Genomic DNA, 26,601 nt, shown 5'->3' with positions numbered 1-26,601 from the left:
GGGTATTTAAATCGAAAGACGAACACACCAAAACTGAGAAAAATTAAAATTCGCGATACTTAAAAACAATTTTTAACAGATGTTCGTATTATACCCACTATACTACATCGGAGGGTATAAAACACAGATTCGTGGTTTATTGGACAATGTTTTATTTTTTATTACAAAATATTAATTCTAATTTAGTTTATTTTGGAAAAAGAATCTTATAAAATAAATATTAAATAAATTGTTAATAAAATTAAATTATGGATAATTATAATAGAAATTGCACATTTTACATTTTATGGACAAAATGAGGTAATGTGGCAATCTCGAATCATACAAAGAACCCACTGTTTGTTAATTTCAACAAACTCTGTTTAAATTGATGAGGTCTGTTAAAGAAATTCACCTCCGGAGTGTAGCCACATGAATATACACTATAGGTTGCGGTCTCCACTAAACAATTTCACATATTTTTGCTTTTCGCCAATAGATGGCACCGGTCAGTGAGTAACTGTAAATTAACAGAGTATGTCAATTTTCTTAAAAAAAATATATGTTAACCTAAAGTAAATATGATTTGAAATGTTAACTAATCTACTTATTAATGATAACGGTGGGGATGAACTCGATGATTATGATGACGATGATGATTATCAAAATGATCATCTGAACTAATTTCAGGCTCATCACAATGTTTGTTGGTGGTGGTGGCGCTGTGATGTTTATGAGTGCGTGAGTGACTGTGGGATCGAATGCGTCCATGACTATGATGATGATGTGATGGTTTCTCTAATGATGCTGCTGCCACTGTACTTTCATAACGTGGTGGACGGCAGTGACTTGAAGGCGGAATAGGATCATCAAAGCGGGGACATGGATGATCACCAATAGGTGAGGCAGTTTCATAACGTTTCGAAAGCAATGTGAATTCTTGATGGGCTGAGCATAAAGCTTGAAGGCGTTGCAGCAGATCCGTTTCAGGCAGGTCACGTAAATGCAAGGTGCGGGCCACAGATGTACGGAAATTTTGTAAGTGAGATAGGCGATGATTGGCATCGGTGAGTTGAGTTTGAACATGCTCCAAATCGTCGCGAAGGGACTTTGGGGGAAATATAAATAAATTATCGGTATTTTAGAGAAGTTCAACACAAAACTTACATTTATCAAAGTTTCATCACGACAGCGACGATTCCTGTTAGATTCCTCCATAGATTCTAGACGTTCTTTCAGGGAACTTACTTGGGCAAGTAGTCGCGTTTTTTCTTCCTCCAAGTCGCACAGTTGACTGGTGAGATCGTCGATTTTTCTGGCTCTCTCCAATGCAGTAATTTTATATTCAGCTGCCTCCGCCAGTTGAGCCTTTGCCTCAGCTATTTGTGTACGAGCATCAGCCAACTGAGCTGTTAACTTATCCACTGTTTTACTAGCTTTTTTAGCTCGACACACAGCTTCATCACGTTCGCCCTGTAAGACACATTTACCCCGAGCACCATCTTCAATAATGGCCAGCTTACGTTTGAGTAATTCCAAATGTAAATCGCGTCTCTGTACCTGTTCCTTGAGGACACGTACCTTACGTTGCAAATTGTAGATGGTGCTGGTTGACTCCTTCAGCGGTATATCGTGGCAAGAGCGTTCCCTGCGCAACTTTGTCGTACCATGGACATGGTGGTAGTGATCACAGCAATTCTGAAAAATAAAGCATACGTAAGACTCTGATCTCTTTCAGTTTGAACTGAAACTCCATATTCGGAAGCGTTCAATACTTACCTTTTCAGCACTTCGTATCTGCGGCAAATGATGGTGATGATGATTATGTCCATGATCCACCAAATGATGATGATCGGCAGCCAAACGTTCGGCTTTTTCCAATAGACTTTCGGCCATTATATTTGTATCGGTACCTAATGCAGGCGGAGTCGAACATTCACCAAAATGTAAAACTTTAGCCAAACGCTGTAAGAATTCAGATAAACCCAAATGGTCGTTGCGTAGGCTATGTATCTCGGCATGACATTTTTCCAAACGTTCTTCAAGTTCACATTTCTGTGCCTCCTCGTTACGCAGACGACACTGTGTCGTCTCTTGGGTTTCCTTCAACTTATTGTGTTCGCAAGAGATTTGTTCTCGTAGAGAATGAATTTGCTGTCGAAGGGAGAGAGAGAGAGAAGGGCATAAGATATAAGGAAATAGTGAATAATCTTTTAGCAAAGCTTTCCAAGGTAAGAAGGCCCCTTTCTTACTGCCCTTTTTAGGTATAGAATCACAATTAAAGGATTTCCTACTCACCGAATGCATTGCTTTATTATCATTTAATATCTCTCGTATTTTATCCTTAATCAGTGTTTCACAAGGCTCAGCTATGTTCAACATGTTTGCCAATGAGCGCAGGAACGACAAACGATCACTTTGTACACGATCTAAATTCGTTTGCAGACGATGACATCTCGATTCGAAACCCCTCAATTCTTCTTTTAATTTTTCGGCATTAATTTCCGATTCGGTTAAACGATCTCTGTTCAAGTGTAAATCTCGTTCATATTGACGACAACGGGCCTCCAATTCATGTTCATGATTGGTGCTACTATCCAATTGGGCAGATAAACGTTGTTTTTCTATGTTCGAGAGCGACTTCAAATTCGATAGTTCATTTTCACAACTACTTAAAGTGTCACATGTCGATGCCAATTTAGCTTTGGTTCTTTGCAATTCAGTCATTAGCTCTTCACCGCGGGCAATAACACAATCTGTGGTGAGAGTGGCGCTATCACAGGCTTCCATACCTAAGCAGTTGCTTAGGCGTTTAAGGAAATCGCATAATTGATTGCGGGCCTGTTCCTTTTGTGACTCCTCATTGGCCAGATGGTTTTCCAAATGTTGTATTTTGGCCAACAGTTCTTTGCAACGTTCATCTGCAGAACGTTTTTCACGTTGTATTGTTTGTATGGTCGAATCGCATCGTTGCTGCACTGATTCTTCACGATTTTCGGCAGCATGAAGACGACTTTGCAACGAGGAAATAAGAGCAGTTTGTCGTGCCGCCTGCGCTCTTAGATTTTCAACTTCTGATTCTCGACTACACAAGTTTGCTTTGGTTTCGGAGAGCTGGAATATAAGGAGGAATAATTTAATAGATCGGTTTATGGTTCGATTTTAACTTACTTCGGAGGAGAGTCGTTCCTTTTTGTATGTTAATGCTGCTATTTCACTGCGCAATGTGGTAACAAGATCAATGTTATGATGATGATCGGTGCCATTTCCACAGCTAGTATCCAACTGTGAAATTATTAAAAAACAAAATAATGATTAAAAAGTATAATTGTGGAATGTGAGTTTACTAGGCATCATAAAACATATAGAAAATAATCAGTCGGCTAAAAACCCTCAGTTTATATCGGTACAAATACTTCAACGCCAGTCATATCTGTGCCCATGCCCCATTGAAGACAAGGACAATTAGACCAAAGACATATACGAGCTTAGAAAACCATAAGACCGGTATCCTAACCATGTTATTGAAATTCCACCAATGAGTTACACATCAAACTGATGGATTTGGTACAGACACAGGCTCCTGTAGAGATGAAAAGGTAGATGTCTTCTGTAGATAGAAGACCTCATTGTGGTATTATATAGATTGTAGACCTCGAACTGCCAATAAATTGAACTTTAGCGAACATTTTGGAACATGATGTACGTTTAGATGATACCTTACGATGTGCAAAGTTTCGCTAAATCTGATACTCAATCCGTAACTTATCGTGCTCTTTGGCATTTTAGTTGGTTCCGACAGGGGTTTTTAGACTTTTTGGGCCTTTATCTCAGGAAGCATGAAATTGTGCTGAAAAGAATATGGAAGTTCCTATGCACGGTGCTCTTGAAGCAACTTTAATGGAAAGGTGCTTACACCTGGGAAGTTTTGGCGGATTCTGAAACTACAATGTTCATAGATGAGAAAAATCAAAAAACAAAAAAATCGCCGGAGCGCTTTTTAAATAAATCGCTATTCAAGTTGACAATTTTAGGGGTCGTATCGTATCAATAACGGTAGAACCTACGAAATTATCATAAATAACAGTCTTGTAGAGAATTTTCATAGCTACAACATTTTCTTTAGTCCCATTTCGATAGGACTTGCGGTTTCCAAGCAAAACTGTGAAAACCTAAAAAAACCCTAAAAAGGTCAACTGGAATCGCGATTTATTAAAAAAGCGCTCCGGCGATTTTTTTGTTTTTGATTTTTCTCATCTATGAACACTTCCCAGGTGTAAGCACTTTCCATTTAAAGTTGCTTCAAGAGCACTGTGTATGTTGTAGAGATTTTTATACACTGAGGCTATTTTAAACTTTAGGCTAAAGAAGGTACATATGTATATATAATACGACCAAAATGTGCCTCATCGAAATAACGGTTTTTGACCCCGAATATGTTTGGAAAAAATATGTTTCAGACAATTTGCAGTTGATTTGTCCGTCGGTCTGGCTGGAGCGCACGGTAACTGCCATGTATAGTGACTGGAACACACGACGATTTTCGAACTGCATACTGCGTTGTTCCAAATTTTGCATATTGTAATATTTCTGCGAATCTTAGATAAAGTTCGCAGATATTGGTTATAGGTCCACTCCTTCTTGGACCTCCCCTACAAAAGTTTGAAGATATTCGGTAAAATAATACGCGCGATATCTCTTAAACGGAGCAACCGATTTTGTCCACACTTTGTATCTCGTATTATTTAGACCAAACTTAGTTTTAGTTCGAAAATGGACCATATTGTTACACTCCTTAGGGTACCTCCTTCACAAAAGTTAAACTGATAAAAAGATCCAAGAGCTCTTAATTATACGGTGACCAGCTGAAATGACTGGTGGATGCGATATCTACGGAAACGAATGACTCCCAAAATAAGATCCACTTCCAAAATAGACTATGTATGTTGGTCCGCACGATAATTCTTGAAGGGAGAAACCGATTTTGTCCATACTTTGCACATCGTGAAATTTCTACCAGACTTAAATGAGGTTCCAATATGGACTCAATTGGTCCACTGCTTCGGGTAGCTCCCACACAAAATTTCGGAAAAGTTCAGTTAGGACCTGCTCTCGAATCGTTTTGATTTTTGTTGTAGCAATTTGTATTCACTGCCTCCCATACGACGGTACAAGTTTCATCAGGATCAAGTCCATACTTCTTGAGAAAATAGCCTGAAAGATGCAAAAAAAACCCTATGACACCGTGTGTAGTGCCGATTCGGTCCAAAATTTGGACTTCGTAATATTTCGTCCAAACTTAGTTTAAGTTCGAAGATAAGCCACATCGGTCCACTCCTTCAGGTACCTCTCCCACGAAAGTTCAAAAATGTTCGGAAAAATTGTGAGCACAATAACTCTTCAATGGAGTGACCGATTTGGTCCATACTTTACACATCCTTATATATCTACCAGATATGTATCAGATATATAGATATATATGGACTCCTTCGTGTATCTATCACACAAAGTTTCGGATAAGTTCACTTTAAGACCAGCTCTCGAATCACTTTAATTTTTGTTGAAGCAACTTGCAGTCTCTGCCTCAATTACGACGGTAAAAGTTTTTTATGGGCAAGTCCATACTTCTTGAGAAAACAGCCCGAAAGGTGTAAAAAACACCTATGGCACCATATGCAGTGGCTGGAAGTACAATAATTTTCGAACTAATTTTTGTCCAAACTTCAGTTTAAGATGGGCAATACCGGCCCACAACTTCCGGTATTTCCCAAAATATTTTAAAAATTTCACTAAAATGGTATGCACGATATTTCTTGAACGGGTCAACCAATTTGGTCCAAACTTTGGATCTCCTAATATTTTGTCCAAATTTAGTTTAATTTCTAAAATGGCTCATATCGGTCATCTCTTTAAGGTACCTCCCCCACAAAAATTCAACATTTCTGCCTAAGTGCAGTTTAGGGTCGGTTCGAAGATCCTTTGGAAATGTTTACCGATGCTGTTCGATGTGGTACTGTTTACAGCGATATTATGTTTTCCGTGGACAAGTCCATTCCTCCTGGCAGACTATCGAAAAGATATGACTCCCAAAATAAGATCCACCTCAATAACGGACTATGTCGGTCCGTTTCTTTAAGTACCTCCTCCGCAACACTTTTGAACTTTAATCCTAATCCACATGTTTGTCGAAAAGCTCAAATGTCCAAAAAGGACCGCAAAATTCGAAAAAGACCGTAAATACCTTCGATCTGTCCGTAGATGAAGGTTTCAATTCACGTAGGCTGAGGGTATATCTCTGTCGGCAAAGCCCACTGATGTTTTTTTACTTGTTATACCCTCAGCAATTATGCTAACGAGGGTATATACACTTTCATACGGCAAAATGTGTCTCATCGAAATAATGGTTTTAGACCCCAAGTATGTTTGGACGAAATCCGTTTCAGAAAATTTGGAGTCGATTTAGTAATGTCCGTCCGTCTGTCTGTCTGGCTGGCTGGAGCGCACGATAACTCTCAAACGAATAAACCGATTTGGTCCAAAATTTGGCTTTGGTATTATTTTGTCCAAAATTATTTTAAGTTCGAAGATGGGCCATATCGGTCGCTCGTAATATTTCTACCAGACATAGATCAAGTTCGAATATGGACTATATCGGTCCACCCCTTCGGGTACCTCCCACACAAAATTACTTAAAAGTGCAGTTTAAGACTTCCTCTCGCATTCGATGTCCCTATTACGATGGTATAAGTTTTTTAGGGGCAAGAAAATGACCCGAAAACAGAAAAACCCCGCTATTACACCATGTGTAGTGCACGATAACTCTCGAGCGGATAAACCGAGTCTGTCCAAAATTTGACAGTCGCAATATTTTGCGCAAATTTATATTATGTTCTAAGATGGCCCATATCGGTCCACTTTTTTGGGTACTTCCCCCATCAATGTTCAAAACTTTTCGCTAAAATGGTGCGCACAATGACTCTCGAAGGCAGTAACCGATTTGGCCCATACTTTGCACATCGTAATATTTCTGCAAGAAATAGATCCGGTTAGAATATGGACTATGTATATGTCAATTCGTTCAGGTACCTCCCTCACAAAAGTTCGGAAAGTGCAGTTTTGAACCTCCTCTCGAATCGTTTTGATTTTTTCTTACAAGTACCCTATTACGATGGTACAAGTTTTTTGAGTGACAAGTCCACATTCCTTGAGAAAATAACCCGAAAGCTGTAAAAATCCCCCAACGGCCAGGATGTGTAGTAGTTGCAGCAGCCACGGTACCGCACGAAAACTTTCGAACCGAATACTGCGTCGTGATATTTCTTCGGATATTACATGAAATTCGAAGGTGGTGGGGGAGGTCCACTCGTTCCGGTACCTCCCCCACAAAACTTCGAAAATATTCTCTATTCTCTATCACTATTTTGTCCAAACTTAGTTTATGTTCAAAAGTGGGCTCTATCGGTCATCTTCTTAGGGTACAACCCACAGAAGTGTTCAACATCTTTGTTTGAGTGCTGTTAGGGGTATTTTCGAGGATCCTTCGGAAATTGTTATCGAAGGTACTCCTAGTAGCCCTGTTTACAGCGATATTATGTTTTTCGTGGGCAAGTCCATGTTTTCGGATATAATGGTCCAAAAGTTCTAAATTATATGGTAACCAAGTGAAATGACTGGTGGGCGCGTTATCTATCGAGAGGAATGACTCCCAAAATAAGCAATTTGTTTGGGAAACAAATAAAAAAGTATCAGTCGGCTTTGCCGGCAGAGATATACCCTCAGCCTATGTGAATTGAAACTTTCATCTACGGACAGATCAAATGTATTTAGGGTATTTTAAGAATTTTGTGGCCCCTTTTGAACATTTGAACTTACAGACAAAAATGCGGTTTAGTATTAAGGTTGTACTTGAAGGAATGGACCGACATAGTCTATTACGAAAGTGGATCTTATTTTGGGAGTCATATCTTTCCGATAGATATCGCACCCACTAGTTATTTCAGTGGGTCATAGTATGCCAGAATGCATGAACTTGTCCACGGAAAGCATAATATCGCTGTAAACAGGACTATAACCAATAGCATCGGTATACATTTCCAAAGGAACTTCGAACAGACCCTAAACTGCACTTAAACAATAATGTTGAAGTTTTGAGGTAGAGGTACAAATTTCGGACCAAATGCTATAGTGCGCTCCAGCACCTACACATGGTGCAATAGGGATTTTTACAATTTTCGGGCTATTTTCTCAGAAAGTATTTACTTACCCCTGAAAAAAACTTGTACCATCGTAAAGGGGATCAGTGAATTCAAGTTGCTTCAACAAAAATCAAAGGGATTCGAGAGTAGATCTTAAAGGGAACTTATCCGAAATTTTGTGTGGGAAGTACCCGAAGGAGTGGACAAATATAGTGCATATTCGAACCTGATCTATACCTGGTAGGATGTGTAAAGTAGGGACTAAATCGGTCACTCCCTTCACAATTTTTCCGAACATTTTTCAACTTTTGTGGCGGAGGTACCTGAAGGAGTGGACCGATATGGCTTATCGTCGAACTTATACTAAGTTTGGACAAAATATTACGATGGCCAAATGTTGGACGGAATCGGCAGATCCGTTCGAGAGTTATGCCATCCAAACACTACACATGGTGTCATAGGGGTTTCTATGCACCTTTAAGGCTATTTTGTCGGGAAGTATGGGCTTGCCTCTAATAAAACTTGTACCGTCGTATGGGGTGCAGTGAATACAAGTTGTTGCAACAAAGATCAAAGAGATTCGTGAGTCGGTCCTAAACTGAACTTTTTCGAAATTTTGTGTGGGAGGTACTCGAAGGAGTGGACCGATTGAGTCTATATTGGAACCTCATCTAAGTATGGTAGAAATTTCACGATGTGCAAAGTACGGACTAAATCGATTACTCCCTTCAAGAGTTATCGTGCGCACAAGTTTTCCGAACATTTTCGAACTTTTGGGGGGGAGGTACCCGAAGGAGTGGACTGATATGGTCCATTTTCGAACTTTAACTGAGTTTAGGCAAAATATTAAAATACACAAAATTTGGTTCGAATCGGTTGATCCGTTCGAGAGTTATCGTGCGCACCAGCCAGCCAGACAGATGGACGGACATTGCTAAATCGACTCCAAATTGTCTGAAACGGATTTCGTCCAAACATATTTGGGGTCTAAAACCATTATTTCGATGAGGCACATTTTGTCCGTATGAAAGTGTATATGGAAAATGTTGCCAATTATTTCATATTCCATTTCCAAAAAATTGAATTTTTTCTTTTCGCGCTACATTAACGATTTTTGGTACATAGGTTAAGAAAAAATTCCCCAGTACAAATCCGCTCGCGAGCAAATTTTTGGTTTTTGCGGACAAATGTTATCACGGTTTTACTTCTGCTTTTAAGAAAAAAATATTATAAAAACGCTAATTATTTTATTGAGCACAATTGTCACTAAAAAGTTATCACGAAGTGACGTCATTAAGTAGATTGCATAATATTTGTAAAATGTTACTCAGCATTCGCGGAAATTACAAAAAATTGACAAAATTTTAAATGTAATCCGAATTTTTTGAAAATAAAGGTCCATTTACCCGTCAAAAATTAAAAAAAAAAATACAGTTTTAAATAAAGACTACACGGGGAATCATATGAGACCAAACTTATAATCATCGGAATAGTAGTTAGGATATTATAGCCAAAATAAGCACATATTTGTGTTACAAAAAACAAATTTTGGTTTGGAATAATAGTTTTCACATGCATTCTAGAGTTGAAAATTATGGAAAAATTCTATAGGAATACTTCTTTTATTTTTCTTGAAACTGCCAAGAAAATGGGCGGATTTTGCTTTATCTACATTCACATAGAAGGTTTCCCATTGAGGAAAGTTATCGGGTTGTTGAAATAAATCATTAGACTTCTTAAACGGAAATAGAGTTCAAATAAACCGCTTTAACTTATATGCAATATTAAACTATGTGTAAATCGCGTAAAAATCAAAATCGTTTTGTCCGCATATGATTTTAATGTACAGCAAGACCATATCTTTTAATTTGTATATATTTTTCGAAATATAATTTGGACGCTAAGATGTAGCATCGGCTGCATCTTAGCATTAAAAAAACTATAAAACATCGCTAAATTGCGCAAAGTTCAAACAATTTCGTTCCGCATCCGGTTTTAGTGTCACCATGATAATCTGCATCGATATATACCTATTTCAAGGCAATCAATCAAGAACCGTGGATGTAGCATCACACACTATTTTTGGGATAAAATGAAGTGAAGTTCTTAAATCTCTGTTTCCGCAAAAAAGAAGATGCTGCACTAGTTTTTTCATAGCAGTGCAAGCGGCCGACAGAATACGCGATAAAATGCGCGATATTTTCAAAAACAAGATTAGTAGATGGATTTTAACGAGTAATGATTTATTGGATCCGCAACGGAAAAATCCAAAATTTGCAATCATGCACGAGTAAATCGAATGCCAATTGTACAAATTAGACCCGAAATATATGATTTTTAGAAATTTGTTCGCACAAAATTTTCGTATTTGGATACAGATTTCTCTGAAGCTGTGTAGGCTACATTCACGACACATATATCAAATAAATCAGAATCGTGAGTTCTTCATTCCTATATATGATTTTTTTAAAATCCTGTTTGCGGAACGAAATTAAAAGAAAATTTCAAAAAACACTTAAAATCTGGCTTCAAAATGTCAGCATCATTTAATGGTATACGCAGATCAAATTTTGAAAAGTTATACATTGGTGGAATAATCCTTATTTAGTTGGCTTCTACTTTCCCTTTGACAGGAAAATCGGAAAAAATGTGGTTTAATCACAAATCGAGAGAAAAAAAAGTCACATTGGCTTCAACCCATTTTTACCCATTTTTTAACATAAATATAGGCACAGCTTCCACGTAAATCAACTTTGAAGGCCAATATTTTTTTGCCAAGTCTGAAAACATTTCATTTTATCCAAAAGCATTTAAATTGTACAATATACAACCACTATTCGCGAGTTATAAAGGGGTAAACCTTGGCTTCAACGATGTTAAATTTTCAATAATATTGCCCATATACCCTCGTTAGCATAAATTCTGAGGGTATAAAAAGCGTTTCAATTCTGCCGGCAAAGCCGACTGATACTTTTTTACTTGTTTATTAATAATGACTATAGATAGTGGTGTCCGCATACGATTATATGAATTTCCATGACTTTAAGAACTAAACACAGTGGGTGTGTGGGCTCGAGTCGTCGGCTTTCCTTTTTCAGATGCATTATTGATCATAAAGCTCGATTTCCAACGAGAAATTAATTAAAAAATAAACACAGTCTCATCAAAACACAAACAAGTAAGAAAGTATCAGTCAACTGTGCTGACGGAGATATACCATCAGCCGCTGACCAAAAAAAAAAAAAAAAAAAAACCAAACCAAACACAATAATTATGCCGTATATGAAATATATCGATTTTGAATGAAGAGTTTGCTTTAAAATCTGTAGGTACCGTAATGTAAGGCTATGCCAAATCACTGACATATACCAAAAATTTGTAGTAACCAAACTTCTTCATAAAGGACTAGAAATATTAAATTAGTTTTAGAGTTATCTTGCACAATACCCATTTTAGTATGTGCTGGCAGGGTTTTGGAGCTCTTGGGCCATTATATCAGGAAGCATTGACTTACACAAAAAAAAAATTAAATAAAGGAGGCCGCTAGAACAACCTATTGAAAAAATAATCAAAACCATACCATGCGAGAGGAGATATTAAACTTCATTTGTTTTCTAAGGAGGTATTCGAAGGAGTGGACCGATATAGTCCATATTCCAACCTGATACATAACTGATAGAAATAATACGATCTATGAAGTCTGCACCAATCAGGAATTCTCAGCGAGAATTATTATACCTTCAGCCTTTAGGCTAAAGAGGGTATTTATACTTTGATACGGCCAAAAATGTGCCTCTTCGAAATAATGGTTTTAGACCCCAAGTATGTTTGTACGATATCCGTTTCAGACAATTTTGAGTCGATCTAGCAATGTCCGTCCGTCTGTCTGTCCGTCTGTCTGTCTGTCTGGTTGGCTGGTGCGCACGATAACTCTCGAACGGATCAATCGATTCGGTTCAAATTTTGGGTATCGAAATATTTTGTCCAGATTTTATTTAAGTTCGAAGATGGGCCATATCGGTCCACTCCTTCAGGTACCTCCCCCACAAAAGTTCAAAAATGTTCGGAAAAATTGTCCGCACGATAACTCTTGAAGGGAGTAACCGAATTAGTCCATACTTTGCACATCGTGACATTTCTACCAGACATAGATGAGGTTCCAATATGGACCCTATTGGTTCACTCTTTCGGGTACCTCCCACACAAAATTTTGCTTAAGTGAAGTTTAAGGCCTGCTCTCGAATTGCTTTGATTTTTGTTGCAGCCACTTGTATTCACTACCCCCATTACGACGATATAATTTTTTTCAAGAGCAAGTCCATATATCCTCAGAAATCAGCACGAAAACTGCAAACAACCCATATAATACCATGTGTCACCATGTGTCGTAGTTGGAGTGCACGATAACTTTCGAACGGATCAACATATTTGGTTAAAATTTTGGGTCTTTCAATATTTTGTCCAAACTTAGTTTAAATTCGAAGATAGACCATATTGGTCCACACCTTCCGGTACCTCCCCCACAAAGGTTCAAAATTTTCCGCCAAGATTGTGGGCATGATAACTCTAGGAGGGAATAACCGAATTGAGCCAAACTTTGCTATTGGTAATATTACTTTCAGGCATAGATCGAGTTTTAATATGCACTATATCGGTCCACTCATTTGAGTACCTCCCACACAAAATTTGGAAAAAGTATAGTTTAACAACTCCTCTCTGATCTTATTAATTTGTGACGCAGCAGGTTGCACTTGCGGCCCCTGTTACTACGTTGTAATTTTTTTTTTCGTGGGAAAGTCCATACTTCCTGAGATAATGACCCAAAAAGGTCCAGAAAATCCTACCGGCACCACCTAAACTGGCTAATGTGTAAAATAACCCTTAAAGAGAGAAATCGATTTAGCTCAAACTTTGTAAATTTAAAAGTAAAATTGTAATATATTTAAATTCAGAAAATTAAGTACAACATATTTAATTATATAGTCTGTAAGGAAAATATCCATAGACTAATAAAAAACAAATATTTCCTACAGATTTGTATTAGGTCCGAATATGTACTACATCGGATCACTCCTATGGGTACACCCTACCCAAAGTTTGGAAAAAATGCACTCGTCTTGGATCATTCTGAATTTTGTTGCAACATGTTGTTTTTTGCGGCCCTTTCCATCCTGGAAAATTTCCCAACAGCTAAAAAACCTACAGAAGTATTGTGTTAACATTTTTTCTTCGGGTACGTGGCTGAGGGTATATCTCTGTCGGCTCAGCTGACTGATACTTTCTTACTTGTCTTGTGGATTTTCCATTTTGGTTGGTGCCGTCAGGCTTTCTTGGAGCTTTTAGGCACATATCTCAGGAAGTATGGACTTGCGCAAGAAAAAATTGTACCGTCGTAAAAGGAGCTGCAAGGACAATCTTCTGAAAAAAAAAAACTTCAGAACGATCCGAGGGGAGCTCTTAAACTTCACTTTATCCGAATTTTATGTGGGAGGTACCCGTAGGAGTGGACCGATACAATCCATATTCCAACCTGATACATGACTGGATGAAATAATACGATGTGCAAAGTATGCACCCATCAGAAACTCCCTGCGAGAATTATCTTGCGGATTTGCCATTTTGGCTGGTGCCGTCAGGGTTTCTTGGAGCTTTTAGGCCAATATCTCAGGAAGTATGGACTTGCGCAATAAAAAATTGTACCGTCGTAAAGGGAGCCGCAAGGAAAACTTACTGAAAGCAATTTCAAAATGATCCGAGAGGAGCTCTTAAACTTCACTTTATCCGAATTTTGTGTGCGAGGTTCCCAAGGGAGTGGACCGATACAGTCCATATTCCATCCTGATACATGACTGGATGAAATAGCAGGATGTGCGAAGTCTGCTCCAATCAGAAATTTCCTGCGAGAATTATCTTGCGGATTTGCCATTTTATTTGGTGCCGTCAGGGTTTCTTGGAGCTTTTAGGCCAATATCTCAGGAAGTATGGACTTCGCAAGAAAAAATTTAAAAGTCGTAAAGCAAGCAGCAGGAACAACTTACTGAAAAAAATTCAAAACGATCCGAGAGGAGCTCTTATACTTCACTTTATCCAAATTTTTGTGGGAGGTACCCGAAGAAGTGGACCGATATAGTCCATATTCAAATCCGATATACATTTGGAAGGAATAATACGATGTGCGAAGCTTGGGCAAAATCAATTGCACCCTTTGAGAGTTATCGTTCTCACCATTTTACAGGAAAATGTTGGACTTTTGTGTGGGAGGTACCCGAAGGAGTGGCCCGATATGGATCGAAATTGACCTAAGTTTAGCCAAAATATTACGATACCCAGAATTTAATTCGAATCGGTTGTTCCGTTTGATAGTTATCGTGCAGACAGACAGACTGACGGACATGCCTAAATCGGATCCAAATTTTTATACCCTTAGCATTTATGCTAACGAGGGTATATACACTTTCATCATCGAAATAATGGTTTTAGACCCCAAGTATGTTTGGACGAAATTTGTTTCAGACAATTTGGAGTCGATTGAGCAATGTCCGTCTGTCTGGCTTGCTGGAGCGCACGATAACTCTCGAACGGATCAACCGATTCGGTCCAAAATTTGGCTTTCGTAATATTTTGTCCAAACTTAGTTTAAGTTCGAAGATTAATTATATCGGTCCACCCCTTCCGGTACCTCCTCCACAAAAGTTCGAAAATGTTCGGAAAATTTGTACGCACGATAACTCTTGAAGGGAGTAACCGATTTGGTCCATACTTTGCAAATCGTGAAACGTCTACCAGACTTAGATGAGGTTCTAATATGGACTCCATCGGTCCACTCCTTCGGGTACCACCCACACAAACTTTCGAAAAACTTCAGTTTAGGACCTATTCTCCAATCGCTTTGATTTTTGGTTTAGTAACTTGTATTCACTGCCCCCCATACGACGGTACCACTTTCATCAGGGGCAAGTACACACTTCCTGAGAAAATAGCCTGAAAGAAGCAAAAAAAATCCTATGACCGTGTGAGGTGGTTGGAGCGCAAGACAACTCTCGAACGGATCTGTCGATTTGGTCCAAAATTTGGACTTAGTAATATTTTGTGCAAACATAGTTTAAGTTTGAAGATAAGCCATATCGGTACACACCTTCAGGTACCTGCCCCACAAAATCTCAAAAATGTTCGGAAATATTGTTCGTACGGTAACTCTTGAAGGGAGTGGCCGAATTGGTCCATACTTTACACATCCTAATATATCTACCAGATATAGATTAGGTTCAAATATGGACTATATTTGTCCCCTCCATCCGGTACCTTTCACACAAAATTTCGGATAAGTTCACTTTAAGATCTGCTATCGAATTTTTGTTGAAGCAATTTGCATTCGCTGCATTCGCTTTCAGCGGCAAGTCCATTCCAACAGGCCGCAGGGTGTAAAAACCCCTATGGCACCATATGTAGCGGCTGGAGATCCACTTCCATAATGATCAATGTCGATCCATTCCTTTAAGTATCTCCTCTTCATACGCACAAAATTTTTAAAACCTCCTAAATACATACGTTTTTTGTGTATAAGAAAAAATTTTCCTATACACACAGGCTGAGGGTATATCTCTGTCGGCAAAGCCGACTGATACTTTTTTACTTGTTTGAAACGAATTTCTCCCAAACATACTTGGGGTCTAAACCCGTTATTTCAATGGGGCTCATTTTTGGTCGTATCAAAGTGTATATACCCTCTCTAGCCTAAAGACTGAGGGTATAAAAATCGCACTGGAACTAATAATACACTTTCTTCGCTTTTATGTATGTATGTATGTATGTAGGAAAGTGACTTAGTGCTTTGCCTTTCTAATTTAGTCTTTCAAAAAAGTTACCAAATGATGGTGATGATGATGCGGTGATAATCCACTTATATCCATATGATGATGATGTAGATGATGATTATGGTCGTTATCCAAAGGCATTTTGGCGAATTGGCTTATATACAGTCTTACTAATCCGCGCCGTGGGCGTAAACCAATTTTCCGTCTGAATTCCTCGAAATTACAAAACCGGAATTTAATTACCAACCAATTAATCCTTTGGTGGTCATAAACGAAATTACACTCTGCCAGAAAAGAAAATAGGCTTGGCACACACACACACACCGAGAAAAAAATTAAATCAAACACTAAGCGAATTACGGCGAGGACGACCAGCCATCGATGATAGTTTGTTCGAAACTATGGCTGTAAAAATTGCATAGTTATGAATATCCTGCAATGGTGGTAGGCTTTCTTCAAACGACAACAACAACAAATATTGGTTGCCAAAGGAGGCATAAAAATCACATAAAATTAACTTTTGGAATTTACAAAAACATATCAAGCACACGATTATGTTGTTGTTGTCATGTGGTTGTTTGTGAGTGAGTTGCAATGCTTAGGTAAATCCTTGTAACCATGTTATTCCTTCGTGTTGTTATTGTTGTCATATGTAAAGTTATGTTGTGTTATTTGGTTTCCTTCAATGACAGACAATAGCAGGCCAGGAAAAAAAAAACAAACAAACGTTGGTTAGAGTTATTTTTTTATGAAGTTTCTTGAATAGCTAAACATTTAATGGTAAATATAACAAGAAGATGGGTCTGATGTGGGGAGATGGGGTCTGTCTAAAAATTAAGCTCAATGGCAACGCTTTTGTTTAGTTTGTTTTGTTTATTACTTCAGCAATTATTTGGGTCATTCACTTGGTAGCCGAGCAGTGGTAAAATCAACAAATAGTGAAAATACTTTCAGAGAGAAAAAGGATAAAACAGTTGTAAACAAAGGATACCAAAGCATGAACAACACAAATTTTTTTTTCGAAATTTGATAAATGTACAAACAGTTGCTAGAGCATAAATAAAGTTATGTTGATTGTGACGGGATAATAGCTTGCGAATTTCTGGTTAAACGTTGGGGGTTTTCATTGGATATGGGGTTTAGAGGTAGGTTGTGTGGCATATTTTGGATATATAATGAATAAATATTAAATGATTTCCTGTGATTTTCTGTTGGTAGTGGTGGTTACATATAAAGTGGTTTATAAGTAAAATAAGGCTGCAGTTGGATAATTGTGTTTTCGAAATGGCAAATTTGATTAGATTCAAACGTTGGACCTGCTTGTGTAGCAACTGCATAATAAACGAAACTGGTATCTCTTAAGAGAGACTTTATATTTTTTAAATACAGGGGACAAAAAATGCTGCTGCCCCAATCTGTCCCCGGTAAGTTTATCCCCTATTTACCACTCCTGTAAAATCGTCAAAATTCCTTAGACCTACATATATCGAACATTTTTTGCAAGGAGGTATTTTGTTCCCTCAGAACTCAAAATGCAAAATCACAGCCAACTCGGTTGGAAAAGTTGGCTAAAATTTTCAAAATACCGAATATCGGGTGGAACCGGGATCGGGATTTTCGGTATTTTTAAGGTTTTAGCTTCATTATCACACCGAAATGGGTGAAAATTGGTATTTTCGTCGGGGGTATAAAACTTTCCCCCAAAATTTTTTAAGGTTATGGCCACAATATACCACGGTAATGGCTGAAATTTGCTATTTTGTCTTTGTTGAGGGAATAAACTTTCCACCTGAAATATGTCGGTATAGGTCACGTTTCCATAAAGCCCCCATGGAGCGATACTTCTCGATTTTCGGTATGTTGAAGCTTATGACCTCAATATCCCAGTCCCCGTTGGGACCAAACAACTTTTCTTCAAAAATTTGTCCGTATTGATGCAGACCGCAAAGAAAGGTAGCTCCCGATTTTTTGTATTTTGAAGGGTTTTTATCCTACAGGAATCTATAAAATTCGTTATGTTATCTTTGCTGGGGATATACAGCTTTCCTGCAAAGAATTTACGTTAAAGGTCCACGGTTTGAAGTAGCCCCTTTACGGATATGCATTATCCTACAGAAATGCCTAAAATTCAGTATATAGTCTTTGTTGGGGAAGCTGCAAACACAACAGATAGCACAAGCCTATTCCGCTCAGCTGACTCACATGCTGGAAGACGGCACTGCTTGTCCCGATAATGTGGAAGCGCAGTGGCAAAAATATAGCCCACCAACTTCAAACTGCCGCAAAATCGGTGCTTGGGTACCAAAAACGACCACCTAAAAATCTATGGTACTATCAGGAGTGTCGTAAGGAAACTGAAGAAACAAACGCGGCATACAGAGCAACCCTGCATTTAGTAGCAACACGAAGAGCGAAAGAAAAATATCGGGAGAAGAGGAGGGAGGAGAAGCGTATTTTCAGAAGAAAAAAGAACGAGCAAGAAAAACGTGAGCGCGAGAAACTCCAGATGTTCAGGAGTCAGAATGAAGTCCGAAATTTTTACCAGAGTGTAAAACACCAGACTGAAGGGTATGATGCAGGCACATTCTCCTGCAAAGATCATGAAGGGAATCTTGTAACTGATAGAGATAGCGTACTGAGGATATGGAAGGAGCATTTTATGAAGCTATTAGTATCGAATATGGGCGGCGATGAATATACACCAGAACCAATCGCAAACGACGACGTTGAATGTCTACCACCTAGCCAAAGCGAGGTCATGACACCAATTAATCGGCTGAAAAACAATAAAGCAGCAGAAGCTGATGGGCTGCCCGCCGAACTGTTCAAGACAGGTGGCGAAATGCTGATAAGGAGTATGCATCAGTTAATTACCGATATTTGGGGGAAGAAAGCATACCCAACGATTGAAACCTCGGCCTCCTATGTCCAGTACACAAGAAAGGAGACAAGACGGTGTGTACAAACTACTACAGAGGCATAAGTCTGCTACCAATCGCATACAAAGTGCTGTCGAGTGCGTACTGTGTGAACGTTTAAAACCCATGGCCAATAACAAAATCGGGTCATACCAATGCTGTTTTAGACCTGGTAAATCGACGATTGGGGTGACGTAGGGGATGAGAGATACCAAGGAACGGTCCTGACCGGCTTTAACATGGCAAAGTCCAGGATTTATCTTGGTCCCTCTCTCATTTCGAGTGGACACTGCTCATGCTCCCACTGAAGACAAGGACGAACAGACCAAATATATATGTATTTTATGAGCGCTTAGAAGGAACATATGACCGTTGTCCTGCCCATGACATTAAAATTATTCTGAGCCGATTTTAATGCCAAAATTGGAAAGGAAAACATCTTTGGCCCAACAGTCGGAAAATTCAGTCTCCACAATGGAACATCTGATAATGGCATGAGGCTGATAGACTTCGCAGCGGCAAAAAACATGGTAGTTAGCAGCACCAGATTTAAACATCTCGTCATCCATAAGAGCACCTGGCTGTCTCCAGATCAGAAAACAAGAAATCAAATTGAGCACGTTGTGATAGATGGAAGACATTCATCGAGCGTGTTGGATGTGCGCTCGTTCCGAGGGGCAAACATAGACTCGGACCATTACCTAGTTGCAGCAAAGGTACGCACCCGCTTAAACGTAGCAAACAATGTACGAACAGACACAACACGAAAGTTAGACATCGGTAAGCTGCAATCACAACAGATAGCCACAGCATATTCCACTCAACTATCCCAATTGCTTAATCAAAGCTCTCCTCATCCCGATAACATATCAGCGCAATGGCAAAGTATTGTCCACTCCATGCAAACAGCCGCAAAATCCATAATTGGATACCAGAGACCTCCACCAAGAAATCCATGATATGATCAGGAGTGTCGTGATGCTACCTAGGAATCAGCCTTGACGCGGCGCAGAATTTAGTACTTTCATAAACGAAAAGATACTAAGTGTTCCATTTTACTTCAATACATCTCATTGTGGAGGGTATAACAATTAGGCTCGGCCGAACTTAACGCCGTTCTTACTTGTTTTCCTATCTTTTACCCCGGTTACACTTAACCGGATTAACTCAGTTGGTTTGGATTTCAAATGTCAATTTCATAGCGCAAACGTCATATAAATCCTCTCGAAGTGGGCTAACCCGGCGAAAAACTCTAGTGTAACCGTACTATTTTGGACTCGTTATAAATTTATGTTTAAAATTTCGAGGCGGTAGCTCGATTAGAGCTATTTTTGGCACCATACAAGTGGGACCACTTTGCAGATTGTCTTTTTGCGTAGGCAGTTTAAGTTCGAAAATGGCTATATCGGCCCACGTTTTAGTATAAGCCCATATAACGGTACCTCTCGATTTTCGGTATTTTTAAGTTTTTAGTTAGACGTTTTAACCAAACTTGCTGTAATTTCACATTTGAGGTTCTTAGTGCTTCCAACACTTCCCCACCAAAAATTTGTCAACATAGGTCCATATTTTGGTATAGCCCCCATATAACGGTACCTCCCGATTTTCAGTATTTCGAGGATTTTAGCTAAAATTTTTAACCGAACTAGCTGTAATTTGACAGTTGAGGTTCTCAGTGATCACAAAACTTCTTCACTAAAAATCGTCAGCATATATCCATGTTTTGGTGTAGCTCCCATATAACGGTACCTCCCAATTTTTGGTATTTTGAGGGTTTTAGCTAAATTTTTAATGGTACTGTAATTTGACATTTTAGGTTCTCAGTGGTGACAAAACTTCTTTACTAAAAATCGTCAACATAGGTCCATGTTTTTGTATAGCCCCCAAATAAAGGTACATCCCGATTTTCGGTATTTTGAGGATCTTAGCTACATTTTTGGATGGAACTACTCGTAATTTGACATTTGAGGTTCTCTGCGGGTACAAAAAATTTCTACAAAAAACGGTTAAGAAAGGTCCACACCTTGATGATAGGGGGGCATCATCAAGGTGTGGACCTTTCTTAACCTGATTGACTACATTTTTATACCATCCACTGGAGGATATAATTAAATTTGTCATTCCATTTGTAAAGTACATATTCTTGATCAGGGTAAAATTCTAAGTCGATATAGCCCCCAAAAACGGCACCACCCGATTTTCGGTATTTTGAAGGTTGTTGCCGCAATATTCCAACGAAATTACTGAAATTTGGTATTTAGACTTCGGTGGGGGTTTAAAACTCTTCCCCAGAATTTTGTCGGTATAGGCCCACGCCTTCATATAGGCCCCATAGAACGGTACCTCCCGATTTTCGGTATTTTGAGTCTTCATAAAACTTTCCATATGAAATATTTCGGTAGAAGTTCACGCCCCCATAGAACGGTACCTCCAAATTTTGTCGGTAGAGGTTCACTCCTTCATATAGCCCACATACAACGGTACCTCCAGATTTTCGGTATTTTGAAGGTTGGGGGCTCAATATTCCACTGAAATGGCTCAAATTTGGTATGTAGTCTTCGTTGGGGACCAATACACACAATTCTCTTCCGGAATATTTTATAACCCCATGGAAGACTAAATAACAAATTTCAGTCTTTGACGTCACAACCTTCAGAATTACGACAATCGGGAAGCAGAGTTTTATGGGGGCTATATTGAAACGTGGACCTATACCGACGAATTTCAGTCAGAAAGGCTTTTACCTCCAACAAAGACTAAATACCAAATTTCAGCCATTTAGGTGGCCCCGTCCAATGGGGGCTATATGAAGGCGTTAACCTATGCCGACAAATTTCTGAGAGAAAATTTTATACCCCCAACGAAGACTATGTACCAAAGCAATTTCGGTGGAATATTGAGGCCACAACCTTCAAAATACCGATAATCGGCTGGTACCGTTCTATGGGGTCTACATGAAGGCGTAGATTTATACCGACAAATTTCATATGGAACGTTTAATGCCCAAAATGAAGACCAAATATCAAATTTCAGCCATTTCGGTGGAATATTGAGGCATTAACCTTCCATATTATGGTGGAGGGTATAAAAACAACATGTGGTTCACATGTTAGCGTTTAAACAACCTTTAATTTTTGGACGCGTGGCATAGTGTGCAGTGTGTTCGGCTACAAATGATCAAATCCAGCAGAGAGTGAAATAAAATAAAAGTGTGAATTGTGTTAAATTGAAAACAAATGCCATTTTTTGCTTTGTTGTCTTCGAATATTTTACTGACTAGTTTATGGAGTCTTTTTTGTATTTCGAATGTCACAATACATTTCATATGCACTCTGTATTATGTTACCTGTTCCTTGATAAACCGATAATATCTTTCTAAGATTCCTTTGTAACCGAAATACATACATATCATGTACGTCCACTATTTACCTTTATTTTGTTGCTTATCAACAACAGCTAAGCAACAAATTGCTTACAAATTACAAACAAATATGGTAGTCCAATAAACAAATGAAAAACAAACGAACGAAGAAAGGAGCAAACAATGAAATGGAAAACTATTTTCCAAAATAAAAACAACTAAACAATGGACATTAAATAACGTGACTCAGAAAATATTTTGCGCTTTCGAGGAATTTTCACTTAACTGCAAAAACAACAACAAAATTGAGAAAAAACATACTTTTTTATGACAAAACAAATTTTCTTTTTAACAACTACCCAAGTACTCTTAGCCTTGAAACAATTGACAAAGTAAAAGAAAGAAAGGAAAAACTACTCACCGGTGAAATTGTTGCCTTGTCAATTGCCGTTGACTTAGGAATGGAGGTCAAGTTACCGCACAAAACTTCAAATATTAACCAATCTTCTTCAGTGTTACCGGAAGTTGAAGACATTTGTAGTATTTTAAATTAAAAAACGATGGTATTAAAAACACTGCTGCGCTTCTCTTAAAAATAATTGTAGTTTAATTTATACAATGTGTTTTCAATAAATGCCATCGAATTACGATTTGTAATCGATTTTTGCGTATTTTGAGAAGTATTTTCCATTCCTGTTGGTTGGTCTATGTAACTAATAGGAGGGTGTTACTAAGGAAATTGTTGTTAGTCAACAGGCGTCTAGAGTTTTTTTGTTTTAGAAAACTTTTCATGAAACACAAAACAAGAAATTGTTATATGCCTCAATATGCAATTTACAACAACTTTGTTTCATATAAAATGCTTTGTAAGTAAAATAGATATCCACATTCAACTACAAACTTCACTACCATATCCAGTGTTGTACATAGAGTTGGCCCATGCTGGATTGACAGATATATGGCTTCGATATCCCAATACAATTAAAAACAGGTGAGCAAAGTCTATTGTCGGGACGGGGGCGACTATGTGATACCCTACACCACTACCCCTGTGCATAAGCTTTTCACTCACTCGTAAACATTTATTTTAGGAAGATATTAAGGTTTTCACCTACCTGGCATTTATACCAAATGACTTAAGGCGAACTAAACCAATATAATTCATCTTTAATTTTATATTTGACTACTGTCGACATCTACATGGTCCTAATTGAAATCTTTTGCTGGTCTTCTTGATTAGCATTTTACATGTATTTAATAAACCAAAATAGAAGCAGAGGTATTTGTCATTGGAGTAAAAACTTCAAAATATTAAAATTGTGATAGCTAAACGCCTTTTGAAATAAATCTGATATTTTACGATAAATGCAACATTTTGTATTAATTTAAAGCTCAGATGGTTCAATTTCATTATCAAGCTCTTTCCTTGGAATGTGTCAAACAATAGCAGAAATATTTGACATGGAAATAAAATTCCATATATCCCAGCGACTTTTTCAACATCACAAGCATTTCACCAATTTTGGTAATGCAATTGGAACATTTTAAAGCTCAAAAGGTCGTAATTGTTGAAACACATCCAACCAAAGCTGATATACTTGTCAGTACAAATCAAATAAAACCATAAGGAAAGGATCATAGTCGGTCGGGGCCTATATTGTACCCTACACCACTGTGAATATGTAAAATATATATAGGAGATATATATCAATTTGAACTGAATTCTATATAATATGGTTCACTTATTACTAGACAAAATACAGTCACACATTCCAAATTTCATCAAAATTGGACAGATGTATGGTGTTTCGTGCAGCAAATACGTGAAATCGGGCGAAAATATATATGGCAGTTATATCCAAATCTGAACCGAATTCGATGTAATTTGGCACATTTATTTTAATCTGAATTCAGTCACACATTCCATATTTCATCGAAATCAAACATATATAGCGTGTTTGGTGCAGCAACTACCTGGAATAGGGCGAAAATGTATATGGGAGCTATATCCAAATCTGAACCAATTTCGAAATAATTTGGCATACTTATTTCTGGATCCAATTCAGTCACACATACCAAATTTCATCGAAATCGGACCTATGTAGCGTGTTTGGTGCAGCAAATACGTCAAATCGGCCGAAAATATATATGACCCAGCAAAAATTTGGATCCGATAGTCATTACGTAACCGTTTACAAAGTAATGTAACCAAGCTTCTTTTCGCATTACAAGTAATCTGAAAAGTAATGGGTTACTTCTTAAAAAATTTACAAGGTAAACCTACTTACTTTACTCCTCACTAAGTAATGAGGACGGTGGCACAGTGTGTGTGTCCGACTATAAATCCTAGGGTTGTGTGTTCAACGCTCACCGTCGGCACGCGAGTTTTCGACAAAAACAACAACTTTTTGTTAATTAAAAAATAACAGTTCGTGGTGCACATGTCCACTGCACATTTAAGTTCTTAAGCAACCCTTAATGTTCGTGTGCGTGGCACAGTGTGTAGTGTGTTTGGCTAGAAATCAGAGGGTTCGTGTGTTCAACTCGGGCAGGGAGCGAAATAAAATAAAGTAAAATAAAAGTAAGAAGTGTGTTGAAATTAAAAACAAATTATCCACATCAACTGTTCTAAAAATATAATTTTTTCACCTTACTTTTCAACTTCTATTGGCCACAGAATAACTAGTTATTCTAGTGGTCATAAAATAACTAGAAACTGCGTGCGACATGCCCTTGTAAAAATAATGGGGAAGAAAGCGGATTTGAGAGTAGTTACGGCTGCCAAAAATCCCTTACGAAACCCATGATTTTGGGAGGACTTTTTTTGCTGGGGAGAGCTATATCCAAATCTGAAACGATTTTCACCAAAAGCAATAGCGTTGTTCCTATGGATAAAAAAAATTATATTCCCCAATTTTCAGTTGAATCGGCTGCGACCTGTACGTTGCGATCAAAAATACATGGACAGACGGACGGACGGACATGCATAAATCGACTCAGAAAGTGATTCTATGTACATATATACCCAAAAGGAACTATGGGTCTATTTTGTTTCCTTTTGTATGTTAGATACAAATGCACAAAGACAGTGTATAAAAATTAAAATGTGGGATGTGCGCCAACCTATTTTGCAACATAATAAAGGTCATATTACACTTTGAATTTGAATTTTTGTCCACATAAGTGGACTCCTGAGTATTATCCGACCATCACCAAACTCAATATGCTTGTTCCTCTATGGGAGCCCTATTAACCACCAAAATTTCGTGACGTTCCTGTAGCGTGATCACGAAATGGAAAAATTGCATGCATTACCGACTTTTCCGATATCTCCGTTCTTTGACCACCTACGGCAACCAGCTTTGCAACAAGGTAAAGGAAATCTTATCTTCTTCCATTGACGAGCTTTCGTTTTGGAATACGCCTACTAGAAGCAGAGACATTCGCATATGAATAAAACGTTGAATGTTCTCCACAAAAGTCTTCTACCCCTTTCGACCCCTGAATATTATCCGACAATCAGGGGTCGGAAGCCAAAATCAATAGGCTTCTTGCTCTATGGGACCCCCATTAACCCTCAAAATTTCGTGACGATCCGATTAAAATTGCGACCTGTGGCGTTGGGTTTCTACTTTCATAGTCAGGCTTTGCTTTTGGAAGGTTCCCAACCAAACCTGTGATATTCGTCATTATAATTAAAATCGCAAAATTGAAAAGTTGGGTTTCATTAGCGACTAATGTGATTGTTTGACCACCTACGACAACCTACTCTACATCGTTAGAAAGGCAGGTTTTGCTTTTGGTGTACCCCTTTTAGAAGCTGAGATATTAAAAAAGTTGAATTTTTCTTCAAATAAGTTTTTTGCCCATTTCTACCCCTAAATATTACCCCTCCGGGACCCCCATCAACACCCAAAATTTGGTGACGATCCTATCGAAATTGCGACTTGTAGCGTGTTTACAAGGTTTAGATGGACAGACGGGCGGACGATGTGTTGGTAAAAGCAGATGAAATTTTGAAAAGTAATACATTCGTGAGATGATCCTTATTCAGTTTGCATCTGTTTTTACTTTGACAGGAAATTCGTGGGATGTGTGGTTTAATCACAAATCGAGAGAAAACAAAAGAAGACAAGTTGGCTTCAACCCATTTTTACCCATTTTTTTTTAGAAAACCTTGGCTTCAGCTATGTTAAATTTTCAAAAATATTGGTGATATACACTTTCATACGGGCAAAATGTGCCTCATCGAAATAATGGTTTTAGACCCCAGGTATGTTTGGACGAAATTCGCTTCAGACAATTTAGAGTCGATTAAGCATGTCCGTCTGGTG

The 26,601-nt window shown here is 38.2% G+C and overlaps 1 protein-coding gene across 1 annotated transcript; it reads right to left on the bottom strand.

Moving 5' to 3' along the window:
* Nucleotides 1-444: 444 nt before the first annotated feature.
* LOC141395089 (uncharacterized) lies at nt 445-16,354 on the bottom strand. The gene is made up of 6 exons (XM_073970510.1): nt 16,040-16,354; nt 3,151-3,264; nt 2,278-3,093; nt 1,759-2,133; nt 1,147-1,677; nt 445-1,087 (listed from the first exon to the last, which is right to left on the bottom strand). The coding sequence occupies exons 1-6, from the start codon at nt 16,127-16,129 to the stop codon at nt 590-592; spliced, it is 2,424 nt and encodes an 807-aa protein (XP_073826611.1). The 5' UTR covers nt 16,130-16,354; the 3' UTR covers nt 445-589.
* Between the last annotated feature and the right edge of the window lie 10,247 nt (nt 16,355-26,601).

The sequence above is a fragment of the Musca autumnalis genome, unplaced genomic scaffold (genome assembly GCF_047663935.1).
Source record: "Musca autumnalis isolate F117 unplaced genomic scaffold, ASM4766393v1 scaffold_2, whole genome shotgun sequence".
Classification (NCBI taxonomy): domain Eukaryota; kingdom Metazoa; phylum Arthropoda; class Insecta; order Diptera; family Muscidae; genus Musca; species Musca autumnalis.
Note: the sequence above shows the minus strand (reverse complement) of the source record. Positions and strands in the feature narration are given on the sequence as shown.

What these genes read in the sequence shown, in the direction of transcription:
- LOC141395089 (XM_073970510.1), bottom strand. Translation starts at nt 16,129, where the DNA reads ATGCCTTTGGATAACGACCATAATCATCATCTACATCATCATCATATG. An exon ending in AGATACGAAGTGCTGAAAAG is followed by an intron (nt 1,678 to 1,758) that starts GTAAGTATTGAA and finishes TTTATTTTTCAG; the next exon opens with AATTGCTGTGATCACTACCA. An exon ending in GTGATGAAACTTTGATAAAT is followed by an intron (nt 1,088 to 1,146) that starts GTAAGTTTTGTG and finishes TTTCCCCCAAAG; the next exon opens with TCCCTTCGCGACGATTTGGA.